The 13,757-nt window shown below is 51.9% G+C and overlaps 1 protein-coding gene across 1 annotated transcript in view; it reads left to right on the top strand.

The window, feature by feature from the left end:
* The window catches only part of PEX14 (peroxisomal biogenesis factor 14), an 87,722-nt gene that overhangs the window by 561 nt on the left and 73,404 nt on the right, over positions 1-13,757 (top strand). Inside the window, exon 2 of the mRNA XM_075328188.1 lies at positions 2,789-2,836. Coding sequence (XP_075184303.1) covers positions 2,789-2,836 — 48 coding nt within the window. The remainder of the gene's footprint in view (positions 1-2,788; positions 2,837-13,757) is intronic.

The following is a 13,757-nucleotide window of genomic DNA, read 5'->3' as shown; positions in this document are numbered from 1 at the left end:
AATGAGCCCCCCTCCTCAGGGATATTACCCCCTGTGTAATGAGACCCCCCTCCTCAGGGATATTACCCCCTGTGTAATGAGACCCCCCTCCTCAGGGATATTACCCCCTGTGTAATGAGACCCCCCTCCTCAGGGATATTACCCCCTGTGTAATGAGACCCCCCTCCTCAGGGATATTACCCCCTGTGTAATGAGACCCCCCTCCTCAGGGATATTACCCCCTGTGTAATGAGACCCCCCTCCTCAGGGATATTACCCCCTGTGTAATGAGACCCCCCTCCTCAGGGATATTACCCCCTGTGTAATGAGACCCCCCTCCTCAGGGATATTACCCCCTGTGTAATGAGACCCCCCTCCTCAGGGATATTACCCCCTGTGTAATGAGACCCCCCTCCTCAGGGATATTACCCCCTGTGTAATGAGACCCCCCTCCTCAGGGATATTACCCCCTGTGTAATGAGACCCCCCTCCTCAGGGATATTACCCCCTGTGTAATGAGACCCCCCTCCTCAGGGATATTACCCCCTGTGTAATGAGACCCCCCTCCTCAGGGATATTACCCCCTGTGTAATGAGACCCCCCTCCTCAGGGATATTACCCCCTGTGTAATGAGACCCCCCTCCTCAGGGATATTACCCCCTGTGTAATGAGACCCCCCTCCTCAGGGATATTACCCCCTGTGTAATGAGACCCCCCTCCTCAGGGATATTACCCCCTGTGTAATGAGACCCCCCTCCTCAGGGATATTACCCCCTGTGTAATGAGACCCCCCTCCTCAGGGATATTACCCCCTGTGTAATGAGACCCCCCTCCTCAGGGATATTACCCCCTGTGTAATGAGACCCCCCTCCTCAGGGATATTACCCCCTGTGTAATGAGACCCCCCTCCTCAGGGATATTACCCCCTGTGTAATGAGACCCCCCTCCTCAGGGATATTACCCCCTGTGTAATGAGACCCCCCTCCTCAGGGATATTACCCCCTGTGTAATGAGACCCCCCTCCTCAGGGATATTACCCCCTGTGTAATGAGACCCCCCTCCTCAGGGATATTACCCCCTGTGTAATGAGACCCCCCTCCTCAGGGATATTACCCCCTGTGTAATGAGACCCCCCTCCTCAGGGATATTACCCCCTGTGTAATGAGACCCCCCTCCTCAGGGATATTACCCCCTGGTGTAATGAGACCCCCCTCCTCAGGGATATTACCCCCTGGTGTAATGAGACCCCCCTCCTCAGGGATATTACCCCCTGGTGTAATGAGACCCCCCTCCTCAGGGATATTACCCCCTGGTGTAATGAGACCCCCCTCCTCAGGGATATTACCCCCTGGTGTAATGAGACCCCCCTCCTCAGGGATATTACCCCCTGGTGTAATGAGACCCCCCTCCTCAGGGATATTACCCCCTGGTGTAATGAGACCCCCCTCCTCAGGGATATTACCCCCTGGTGTAATGAGACCCCCCTCCTCAGGGATATTACCCCCTGGTGTAATGAGACCCCCCTCCTCAGGGATATTACCCCCTGGTGTAATGAGACCCCCCTCCTCAGGGATATTACCCCCTGGTGTAATGAGACCCCCCTCCTCAGGGATATTACCCCCTGGTGTAATGAGACCCCCCTCCTCAGGGATATTACCCCCTGGTGTAATGAGACCCCCCTCCTCAGGGATATTACCCCCTGGTGTAATGAGACCCCCCTCCTCAGGGATATTACCCCCTGGTGTAATGAGCCCCCCTCCTCAGGGATATTACCCCCTGTGTAATGAGCCCCCCTCCTCAGTTATAATATTCCCTGCATAGTGACCCTGAGCGCTCTCCTGCCCCATGCTTTAGGCTCCATTGTTCCTTCTCTCATCCTCTCTTCAGATATGGTGTTTCTGCTCTTGCATCACTCGGGCATTGAACCTTCACACTCGCTCTCGTCCTTCGTCCTCTAACCTCTATTACTCTGCCAGTGGTGCGGCTGTGATTGTGCTGCAGGATTAATGAGTTCGGGCACATTCCCACGATCAGGGCTATGTGGCGTTCTGGACGCAGAGTATAGTCTCTGCATTCTCCCGCGCAGGAGACTTAAACATTTCCACAGGAGAAATTGATATTCTGCCGATAGGAAACCAGCACCGCAGGTCCGTTTACTAACAATTAAAAGAAGGACAGTTACCCGGAGATTCCTATAAATCCCATCCACTGTGCTGGTACTGTACAACGCTGCAAAAACACCCTGCGTACAAAACGCTGCTAACACTGATCGTAGAGGCCTTAAAAGGGAATCTGTCACCAGGTTTTTGCCACCTAATCTCAGTGCAGCATATCGTACGGGCAGAGATCCTGATTCCAGTGATGTGTCACTTACTGAGCTGCTTAGTGTAGTTTTGATAAAATCACTGATTAATCAGCAGTAGATTATTATTACAGGACTACTTGGCATTCTGCAGGTAGTCCAGCATATCCATGAGCTCTATAACTGCTACCGGTAAATCTGCAGCAGAGAAAAGTGATTTTATCAAAATTTCAGCTCAGTAAGTGACACATCGCTGGAATCAGGGTCTCTGTCTACATTATGCTGCTCTCAGATGTGGGAGCAAAAACCTGCTGACAGATTCCCTTTTAAAGGGAATGTTCAGGATTAGAAAAAGTGTTTGAGGGGTTTTTTTTTATCTGGAGATGAGCGGCATCAGAGCTCCTGTCGCTTATCATCTTTTCTAATCACTGATTCTGGGTTGAATGGGATTTTAGTGTAAATTTCAGGCTGATATTTATTTTCTTGTCCTTTTTCCATTTTTATCAGAGTGGATCCTCGCTGGGTAACGAGAAGAGAGTTCCCCGGGAGCAGCTGGTGAGTGACCGGAGCAGCGCTCCTCTAAACTTTCAGCCCATGACTTGTTTGGATCCGGTTCTGATCTATAACTTCTATTTTCCTGTGACTGAGGTTTAGGATTGCCGGATTTACACTGTGTATATAGTGATGTACAGAATCTCTTTATTATGGCAATGTATATAAGATTATAAAAAGTTGTAACTCTTGTTAGAGAAGCCGCCCCTTGCTTTTTATTGCTTCTTTCATGGCACGGTCAGGTCCCAGGTGTGTGCGGAGCTTTGCTGAGATGTTTGTGCCTTTCTGTATGATACAACCTTGCACCATTTATTCTCTTTGGACAATTACATTGTAAAAACAGAAGACATTGTGATCATCATTAACATAAATTATACAATTATCTGAATGGTTCCTTATTTAAGAATATTCACCCTTGCCGGGTATGTGCACCATGTTATAATTTATCTGCAGATACAATCTACATACAGTGTGGTCAAGAAAATCCACTGTCTGCAGTTACACCAGTTATTTTGTTAATACAGTCATTGTGTACATACATTACTGATCCTGTATTATACCCCAGAGCTGCACTCACTATTCTGCTGGTGCAGTCACTGTGTACATACATTACATTACTGATCCTGTGTTACCTCCTGTATTATACTCCAGAGCTGCACTCACTATTCTGCTGGTGCAGTCACTGTGTACATACATTACTGATCCTGAGTTACTTCCTGTTTTATACTCCAGAGCTGCAGTCACTATTCTGCTGGTGCAGTCACTGTGTAAATACATTACATTACTGATCCTGAGTTACCTCTTGTATTATACTCCAGAGCTGCATTCACAATTCTGCGGATGCAGTCACTCTGTACATACATTACATTACTGATCCTGAGTTACCTCTTGTATTATACTCCAGAGCTGCATTCACAATTCTGCGGATGCAGTCACTCTGTACATACATTACATTACTGATCCTGAGTTACCTCTTGTATTATACTCCAGAGCTGCATTCACAATTCTGCGGATGCAGTCACTCTGTACATATATTACGTTACTGATTCACAGTTACAGCAGTTATTTTTCTGTTGACGCAGTCATTGTGTATATTTTACTTATCTTGTATTATGCTCCAGAGCTGTACTCCCTATTCTGCATTCTTCTGACTTGTCATGTCTCTGTATTCCCTGTGTATTCTGTGTCTGCGCTGTGATCTCTGCTCAGATGTTTTCTTGCCACTTGTATTTCTGTATAGTCTGTAGCTTGGTGATCAGAGGTGAGATGCTCTTTATATGCTCCTCATAAAAGGTTTATTGTGCTGTATTTTCAGTGGCGTCCTGACTGATCGTCCCGTGCAGCTTGGCGCCGTGTGATGCGTCCCGTGCAGCTTGGCGCCGTGGGATGCGTCCCGTGCAGCTTGGCGCCGTGTCATGCGTCCCGTGTGATGCGTCCCATGCAGCTTGGCGCCGTGTCATGCGTCCCGTGTGATGCGTCCCGTGCAGCTTGGCGCCGCGTGATTGCGCCACTTTTCCTCTTGCAGTTTTATGGGTTCTCTTGTTGGGAGATAAAGTATCCCAACATTTTTCCTGGCTCTGGGGCAGATATTTCGGTGATCGCAGACATGGTCATCAGTAATTTTTTTAGAAGGGATTGCCTTCCTGTGCCAGCCTTGGTGTCGCATGGGTGAACTCTGTACTCATTTGGTCTCCTTCCCCTCCTGGAAGCTCACAGTTCAGTTCTGTTTAATGCCTCCTGCAGAAGAAATGTTGCGAGTAGCACTGACACAACACTATGGACGTTTTACCCTTTCTCTAACAAATCTGACGGCATGCTGCTTCTATTGGCTTCCTAGCAGTGAGCAGAGGGTCCGTGTGTAGAAACCTGGAGGGGAGAGTCACTGAACATGTGCGTCCATCAGGACCCAAAAGAATTGCATGTGTAGGTTGCTATAGTTTGTGAACACCTGGTGGCGCCATGCTATGGTGGAAATGTAGATCTTCACTGGATCTTTTTTTTTTTTATCACTTTGCACTTGTTGAGTGCCTGGAGTTACCAGTGATGGAGTCACGGCTGTAATTTGCAGAAGTAACTGGTCTTCGGTCTTGTAGGACGGGTAATATCTCTACCCTGTATGTTCTGATCCAGAGTCACATCCGTTATCTGTTCCTTTTTCTTGCTAAATTCCAAGAATTCGGGGAAAGATAAGGAGACTTATTGTTTTTATTCCCTCTCTGACCTCGAGTGTTCTGATTGAGCTGAAAGACCTAAAAAGTTCTTCTCCTGCATAACACTGCAGAGCACAGACTGCCCTGTGCCGCTGCAGACACCAGACTGACAATATTACAAGGAAGCGAATTCCTCGGTTTCTTCCTCATTTTTTTTTTTTTCTGCGTTTGTCCCTCATGTAGGATTTATATAATCTGTTTGTGATGTCTCCGTCGTTCTTCCCCTCATTGCTGTAAGTCGTACAGTCTATGAATTCGCTGCCGGTTATAGCACAAGCCTCGGTTACGTTGTGTGGGTGTCGCACCCCGATTTCTGAGATGTTATAATGTAGCCCCTGTTCTGAGTTTTGCCTTTTAATAAATAAGTGACCGACGTCTCACAGACAGGAAAACATAGTGTAAGGGTGTGTTCACACGTGGAATTTTTGTACCGTTTTTTTTTTTTTCTGCATTTTCCAGTAGCAGCATAGTGAACAAGAATTCAGAAATCTTTTGCACGCTTGTTTTTCTTTTGTTTTTTTCTTTTTGTTTTTGTCATTTCTATCAGTGTTTTCGATCCATTCTAAAATATACAAGTAAATAAAAACTTGTCAGTGACCCCATGTATTTTAAATATTTTTTTATTTATTTTTTGCTATTATGCTAGTTGTGTGCACAGACCCTACATCTGCAGACAGATGGGAAGTGGATTTAGTGGAAATCTGCTCCAGAGCTGAAATTTAAAGCCCTGGCTGATGGCTGTCCCAGCAGCCAAGTTATAGGGATCCTGACAGATTTATGCTGCCTGAACCGTGGTCTCCAGTCACACACTGGCGGTATTATCATGTATGTGTCGGGTATGGCTACACGGTGACTTAGGCCATGACACAGGCTGTGCAGACAGTTTGCTAGGTGTCTCTGTTCCAGCACAATACAAGTGAATGGTGAAACATCGTGACCCCTGAGGAGACTGTGACTACAAAGTTGCAAAAAAAATCAGACCTGGTTGGATTTTTTTGCCACTTGCTTGTTGTCACTATACAACCGTATTCACTTGTATCACTCTGCAATGTATCTGTGACACCTAGCAGTCCTGTAATCATATCCTGTATTATACTCCAGAGCTGCGCTCACTGTGCTGCTTGTTGTTTATCTGCATTAGATGGCTGCACAATGTCTGCTGACACTGAACACACAGGGATTATTTGGAGACTTCCTGTTGTCTTGTTTTTCTCGGCAGCACATTTCCATGTCTGTGCTGTGATGTCCGATGTGTCGGCTGCCGTAGGTCGCTAGAAGGCATCACTCTATATAAACTCTGCGGCATTAACCGGGAAATGTTAGACATTCAGGCACGATGGGCGCCATTCTTCCGGGGCAACAATAACTCTCGCTGCACTGATCCTATGCAGGATCCGTTGGCCGTGGGAGCGTGCCCCGCCTGTGCAGGATCCATTGGCTTGTGGGAGCTGTTCCCCGTCTGTGCAGGATCCGTTGGCCCTGGGAGCGTGCCCAGTCTGTGCGAGATCTGTTGGCCCTGGGAGCGTGCCCCGTCTGTGCGGGATCCGTTGGCCCTGGGAGCGTGCCCCGTCTGTGCGGGATCCGTTGGCCCTGGGAGCTGCGCCCCGTCTGTGCGGGATCCGTTGGCCCTGGGAGCTGCGCCCCGTCTGTGCGGGATCCGTTGGCCCTGGGAGCTGCGCCCCGTCTGTGCGGGATCCGTTGGCCCTGGGAGCTGCGCCCCGTCTGTGCGGGATCCGTTGGCCCTGGGAGCTGCGCCCCGTCTGTGCGGGATCCGTTGGCCCTGGGAGCTGCGCCCCGTCTGTGCGGGATCCGTTGGCCCTGGGAGCTGCGCCCCGTCTGTGCGGGATCCGTTGGCCCTGGGAGCTGCGCCCCGTCTGTGCGGGATCCGTTGGCCCTGGGAGCTGCGCCCCGTCTGTGCGGGATCCGTTGGCCCTGGGAGCTGCGCCCCGTCTGTGCGGGATCCGTTGGCCCTGGGAGCTGCGCCCCGTCTGTGCGGGATCCGTTGGCCCTGGGAGCTGCGCCCCGTCTGTGCGGGATCCGTTGGCCCTGGGAGCTGCGCCCCGTCTGTGCGGGATCCGTTGGCCCTGGGAGCTGCTCCCCGTCTGTGCGCGATCCGTTGGCCCTGGGAGCTGCGCCCCGTCTGTGCGCGATCCGTTGGCCCTGGGAGCTGCGCCCCGTCTGTGCGCGATCCGTTGGCCCTGGGAGCTGCGCCCCGTCTGTGCGCGATCCGTTGGCCCTGGGAGCTGCGCCCCGTCTGTGCGCGATCCGTTGGCCCTGGGAGCTGCGCCCCGTCTGTGCGCGATCCGTTGGCCCTGGGAGCTGCGCCCCGTCTGTGCGCGATCCGTTGGCCCTGGGAGCTGCGCCCCGTCTGTGCGCGATCCGTTGGCCCTGGGAGCTGCGCCCCGTCTGTGCGCGATCCGTTGGCCGTGGTGGGAGCGAGCCCCGTCTGTGCGCGATCCGTTGGCCGTGGTGGGAGCGAGCCCCGTCTGTGCGCGATCCGTTGGCCGTGGTGGGAGCGAGCCCCGTCTGTGCGCGATCCGTTGGCCGTGGTGGGAGCGAGCCGCGTCTGTGCGCGATCCGTTGGCCGTGGTGGGAGCGAGCCGCGTCTGTGAATTATTCGTTGGCCCTGGGAGCTGCGCCCCGTCTGTGCGCGATCCGTTGGCCGTGGTGGGAGCAAGCCGCGTCTGTGCGCGATCCGTTGGCCGTGGTGGGAGCGAGCCGCGTCTGTGAATTATTCGTTGGCCCTGGGAGCTGCGCCCCGTCTGTGCGCGATCCGTTGGCCGTGGTGGGAGCTGCGCCCCGTCTGTGCGCGATCCGTTGGCCCTGGGAGCTGCGCCCCGTCTGTGCGCGATCCGTTGGCCCTGGGAGCTGCGCCCCGTCTGTGCGCGATCCGTTGGCCGTGGTGGGAGCGAGCCCCGTCTGTGCGCGATCCGTTGGCCGTGGTGGGAGCGAGCCCCGTCTGTGCGCGATCCGTTGGCCGTGGTGGGAGCGAGCCGCGTCTGTGCGCGATCCGTTGGCCGTGGTGGGAGCGAGCCGCGTCTGTGAATTATTCGTTGGCCCTGGGAGCTGCGCCCCGTCTGTGCGCGATCCGTTGGCCGTGGTGGGAGCAAGCCGCGTCTGTGCGCGATCCGTTGGCCGTGGTGGGAGCGAGCCGCGTCTGTGAATTATTCGTTGGCCCTGGGAGCTGCGCCCCGTCTGTGCGCGATCCGTTGGCCGTGGTGGGAGCGAGCCGCGTCTGTGAATTATTCGTTGGCATTGGGAGCTGCGCCCCGTCTGTGAATTATTCGTTGGCATTGGGAGCTGTGCCCCGTCTGTGCGGGATCCGTTGGCCGTGGTGGGAGCGAGCCCTGTCTGTGCGGGATCCGTTGGCCGTGGTGGGAGCGAGCCCTGTCTGTGCAGGATCCGCAGTCTGAAGGGTTAAAAGAGAGCTATCTCTGGTGCTCCTCAATCCTGTATGTTTGGGCAAGGCGTTTCCACAGCCTCGGAGCAGCTCTCCCTTTTCTTCTTGTGCCAGGTCGTGTTTACATTACCTCAGGAGATCCCACTCCTCCCCTCCCCGCTGCCTGCGCCACCCTGATGGAGACGAGCGGGGGGAGGTGCTGGCACTTGGCATCGGATTGTTGACTGTTCACCTGAATTAATACCCAGGGAAAATATCTGCGCTTGTGTTATGGGCACATTGTGTACCGTGCTGAGCCTGGCCTGCTCCGAGCTGCCACCAGTATAGAAACTGGTGACCTGTCCGGGTGTGAGAGAACTACATCTCCCAGCATGCTGCAGCCAGGGCGTGCAACAGCAGTGTGGGGGGGAAAGTAACGCTTCCAATAAAGGAGCTCTCCGATGCCATCTTCCAAGTGGTGGACTGTCCTCTGCCGGCTAAAGCCTGAGGCTGCACCACTGAGCGACTCCGAGCACCCCAAAAAATCATCCACATCAGTGTGTGTGTGTGTGTGTGTGTGCGTGTGTAAAATATATACAATCGCCAGGTCTGAGCAGGAGAGGGCCCTTTAAATCCTGTTCCAGCTCCGGTTGCACATAAGCGGCCCCCAGGCGATGGCCGCTCTCAATCTGCGCGATTCTGCGCTCTGCAGACACTTTAGGTGAGATAAAAAGGAAAGAAAAAAAATGGAATTATGCTTTAAATTGCTTTTAGAGTCCAGGTTTCCATGTGATGAGACGCTCCTAATGCACCGAGCTAAGTAGTTCAGCGTGCGTGTGTTTATATAGCATCAATCAGGTGTAGGAGGATGATACGGATGTGCGCCGGCGGCCGGGACCCCGGGGATGCTGCGCACGGCAGATTACAGGGGCCGTCCACACGTGACTTCTCTTAAATGGAATCGATAATATCGAATCATCTTTTTTTGTGTATTTAAGTTCTGTATTTCTATATTCTGCATTTTTAGCATTTTTTGTGTGCTTTTGGCTTTCATACGTGTCAGTTTTCACTGTATTCTAGCATTCTATTCCTCTGTCCGTGGTGCATGCTGGGAGTTGTAGTTTTTCATCAGCAGGGGGTGGTGGGGTGCGGCAGTGGTCCGGACCTTAGGATAGACTGTGCCGGAGCATTTGCAGAGCGATTATTTTGGACGTCGTTCGTTGTCCTTGATGTGGGCGATACGGAGAGTTTTCTTTTCAATTCCAAATATTTGTGTTTGATATAAAGTCACAGGAGGCGCAGGGGAATGTTTGCCGGAACGTCGATCGCAGCTCGCGGCGTCTTTATCGTATGCAAAATAATTCATATGCTCTACTCTATAAATAATGACTTTACACCGGAGATTCCGCTCCAGTCTCCTCGCCAAATACCGGGTACGAGCAGAGCCTCCGAGCCATGGAACGACCGACAACACACCTCCATCTTGCTGATATATGTAGCTTCCGGTCCTCACACTTTTCAAGTTCTCTGCTAGAAGTGTGTGTGTGTGTGTGTGTGTGTGTGTGTGTGTGTGTGTGTGTGTGTGTGTGTGTGTGTGTGTGTGTGTGTGTGTGTGTGTGTGTGTGTGTGTGTGTGTGTGTGTGTGTGTGTGTGTATATATTATATATTATATTATATTATACCCTAGAGGCCCCATACACATCTGATTGCTTATTTGTACAGTGCTGCGGAATATGTTGGCGCTATAGAAGTAACAAAAGTTTAAACTAGGCCGCACAGGCTATGGCAACTGTCATTTCACCCCCCACCCCTCCCCCAAAAAAATCCAGCTTGCCCCCCTCGTCCGTTGTGACCAAAAGCCATTTTTTTTTTTTTTTTTTCTCTTTCAAAAATTTTTAATCCAAATTATTTGGGCTCCCAAAATCGACCAAAAGCGAGAGCATTCTCATGGAATGAGCCGCAGACTTGTCCATCCCGGAGCGGGACGGAGATAAGGTTTCCATTCACTGCCGGACGCAAGACGTCTGGAAAGTGGAGACTTGAAACCTAAACACCCCCCCCCCCCTTCCTCCCACGACTGTTAGGCTATGTGCGCACACAGCGTTTTGTTTTTTTGGGCGGTGCATTTTTGTGCGGGTTTTGGGCCGCAAAAAATGCACCTGCGGCAAAAACAACCAGTAAACGCGTTTTCGGTGCGTTTTTGGCTGCGTTTTGCTGCGTTTTTCCAATGCATTACATGGGTGAAAAACGGAGACTAATTGACATGTCCATATTTTTTATTTTTTTTTTATTTTTAAGCTAAAAAACGCAGCTAAACAAAGTTGTGTGCAGACAGGAAAATGAAGTCATAAACCAAAAACGCACCTGAAAAAACTCTGCGCACATAGACTCTGCCTTTTTAGGCTATGTGCTAGGTAAGGCTGATAAAAGGGAACAATTGCTCACAATCATCTGCAGGTAACGTACTTCAGCATTCTTTGAAATGAAATCAACGTTTTGGGGATTTTTTTTTCTTTTTTTTTTTTTTTGCATTTGAGTTGTGTGGCCACTAGATGGCAGCAGAGGTTCATTGTTTGGACCCCACGCATCCTCAATTGGGGCGATGATTCTTCTTCCAAAAGAAAATCGTCCACCCTCTACGCAGACCTCGCGCAGCAGCGCACAGGTTAGCAGCGGCCTGCAGATTATTTTTTTCCGCTCCCCTGTGGCGACGGTTAGATGGTTAAACTGCGGGAAGGCTGCCAGGGCGAAGTGACAGCGCTTTAATGGAGCCATATTTCACGGTTCAGAGTGACACTGACACCGGCTCCTCTCGCCGTCCTATTTACAGAGTCGGATTGAGAGATCTGCGAGGCGTTTGCAGGAACGGAAGGGCCTGTGCTTTCCGCTGATTTGTAGCCCTCGGGCCCCGTGTTTGGGTATGAGCCGGGAAGCGGTTGGACATATGTAAGTGAGCAGAATGCATGTAATGGGTCAGGAAGGTGTTTCCAATAAATTGTGTACAAACAGCGAACCTGACACTAATGAAACATCTCTTACGCCAGCAAATACCGTGTAACGAGGCGCTCCGCTAATGCACAGCGTGAGGTCTCATGTACAGATTACCTACCGGCGAGCGGAGGCGGCCGCTTATACATCGCCTTATTAACATAGTCTATCAATTCACTGGAACTAGTGACAAGGCTGAGGCATGCTGAGCCTCGCGCCTCCGCATCGTTACTGGAAGACGTGGCCTATCCACAGGGGCTCACCTGGTTCCCATGTTTTTATCTGATTCCTGAATGGCACTGACAGAAAAGATGGCTGCGTATACACTGGCTCTCTCCACTCACAGCCATGGGAGTGCACTCAGCTAATTTTGGCGCTCCCCAAGCCGTGAATGGGGACCGCCGGTGCATGCTCAATTCATAGGTAAAGTTTCTTTCATGAATACAGACTTTCCTCATTAGTGACAGTTGGTGCTTATGAAGTTCGTGGAGAACTTGCAGCAGAATGTCCGTCTGCCGCTAGCTCCTCCCATCTCCATAGAACATTCCGCGCACCAACTGTCTTCACCTACTCACCGGGGGCAGAATTGACAGATTTTACTCATGATTTGAAAGGGAAAAATCCTGGGGGAGAAAGAAGGCGATTTCTCCAAGATTCCAGCGCTTCTTACTTTTATGTTTATTATCAATTCATGAAATAAAAATTGGAATGACGACTCGGCTGTTAAGTCTATTTAAGGCATAAAGGTAAAGTCAGGGGTGAATCCAGCAAGAAGAGGTGGAGGGGACAAGTCTATCAATCTGTCAGGTCTCATCTTTGTTCTTAAATCTGTGGCGCCGACATATGCCGTCCCTCCTGCGCCGACATATGCCGTCCCTCCTGCGCCGACATATGCCGTCCCTCCTGCGGGCGCAGGCCGTCCCTCCTGCGCCGACATATGCCGTCCCCTCCTGCGGGCGCAGCGCTCTGCAGACATTGGGCGGCGTCATCTTCTGACATAAGCACTCACACTTGGAGACCGTTCACACACATCAGATATGTATCTTACAACATCACATTTCCACTAAAAGATCAGAGGCAGAAAAATACTGATTTCAGAGCAGATGTGCCGTTTGTCGCTGATTGATACATGGATTTTCTCCCCTTCAGATGCAGAGGTGACTCCTTTCTATGTGTGGACGGCGCGGGAAGAACCTGATTCACTCACAGAATCAATGACCGTCTGGTGCGTGAATATCCGCAAAGTCTGTGCTGTCCTGCAGGGACCGCGCGCCGGTTACAGACTGTCCCCCGCCGTGCATCAGTGTCCTGCACATTCTCTTGTGCGGCTCGTGTGGGAATGCTGCCAATGGCTGTAGCAGGTTGTACATGGTGATAATTTTGGAGTAGAATCTACTTCACAGTCCATGTGAAAAAACCTTCAAATTTAATCACTGAATTTTAGTAGAAAGTGATTCCCCGTACAATCGAAAAGCGGCTCCCCCCCCTCCCCCACTCTCCCCCATATCGCCATTATCTCCGCATGCTACCCCTCGTATCAGTTACCTCCGCATGTCCCCCCCCCCCCCTCATATCAGTTACCCCTTTATGTTCCCTCCCTGTATCCATTACCTAAGCATGTCCCCCCCCCCCCCCCTCCCTGTATCCGTTACCTCTGCATGTCCCCCCCCTTCGTATCCGTTACCTACAAATGTCCCCTCCCCTTCGTATCAGTTACCTAAGCATGCCCCCACCTCCCTGTATCCGTTACCCTCTGCATGTCCCCCCCCCCCCCCTTCGTATCCGTTATCTCAATGTCCCCGTCCCCCCCCCCCTTCGTATCCGTTACTTTCCGCATGTCCCCCCCCCCTTCGTATCAGTTACCTTCCGCATGTCCCCCCCCTCATATCAGTTACCCCTTTGTTCCCTCCCTGTATCCGTTACCTAAGCATGTCCCCCCCCCCCTCCCTGTATCCGTTACCTCTGCATGTCCCCCCCCCTTCGTATCCGTTATCTCCGCACGTCCCCGTCCCCCCCCTCCCTGTATCCGTTACTTCCGCATGTCCCCCCCCCTTCGTATACGTTACCTCTGCATGTCCCCCCCTTCGTATCCGTTACCTCTGCATGTCCCCCCCCCCCTTTCGTATCTGTTACCTCTGCATGTCCCCCCCCCCCCCTTTCGTATCCGTTACCTCTGCATGTCCGTCCGTCCCCCCCCTTTCGTATCCGTTACCTCTGCATGTCCGTCCGCCCCCCCTTTCGTATCCGTTACCTCTGCATGTCGTCCCCCCTTCGTATCCGTTATCTCCGCACGTCCCCGTCCCCCCCCTCCCTGTATCCGTTACTTCCGCATGTCCCCCCCCTTCGT

Source organism: Anomaloglossus baeobatrachus, chromosome 11 (assembly GCF_048569485.1).
Source record: "Anomaloglossus baeobatrachus isolate aAnoBae1 chromosome 11, aAnoBae1.hap1, whole genome shotgun sequence".
Taxonomy (NCBI): domain Eukaryota; kingdom Metazoa; phylum Chordata; class Amphibia; order Anura; family Aromobatidae; genus Anomaloglossus; species Anomaloglossus baeobatrachus.
This window is presented reverse-complemented; position numbering and strand designations above follow the sequence as displayed.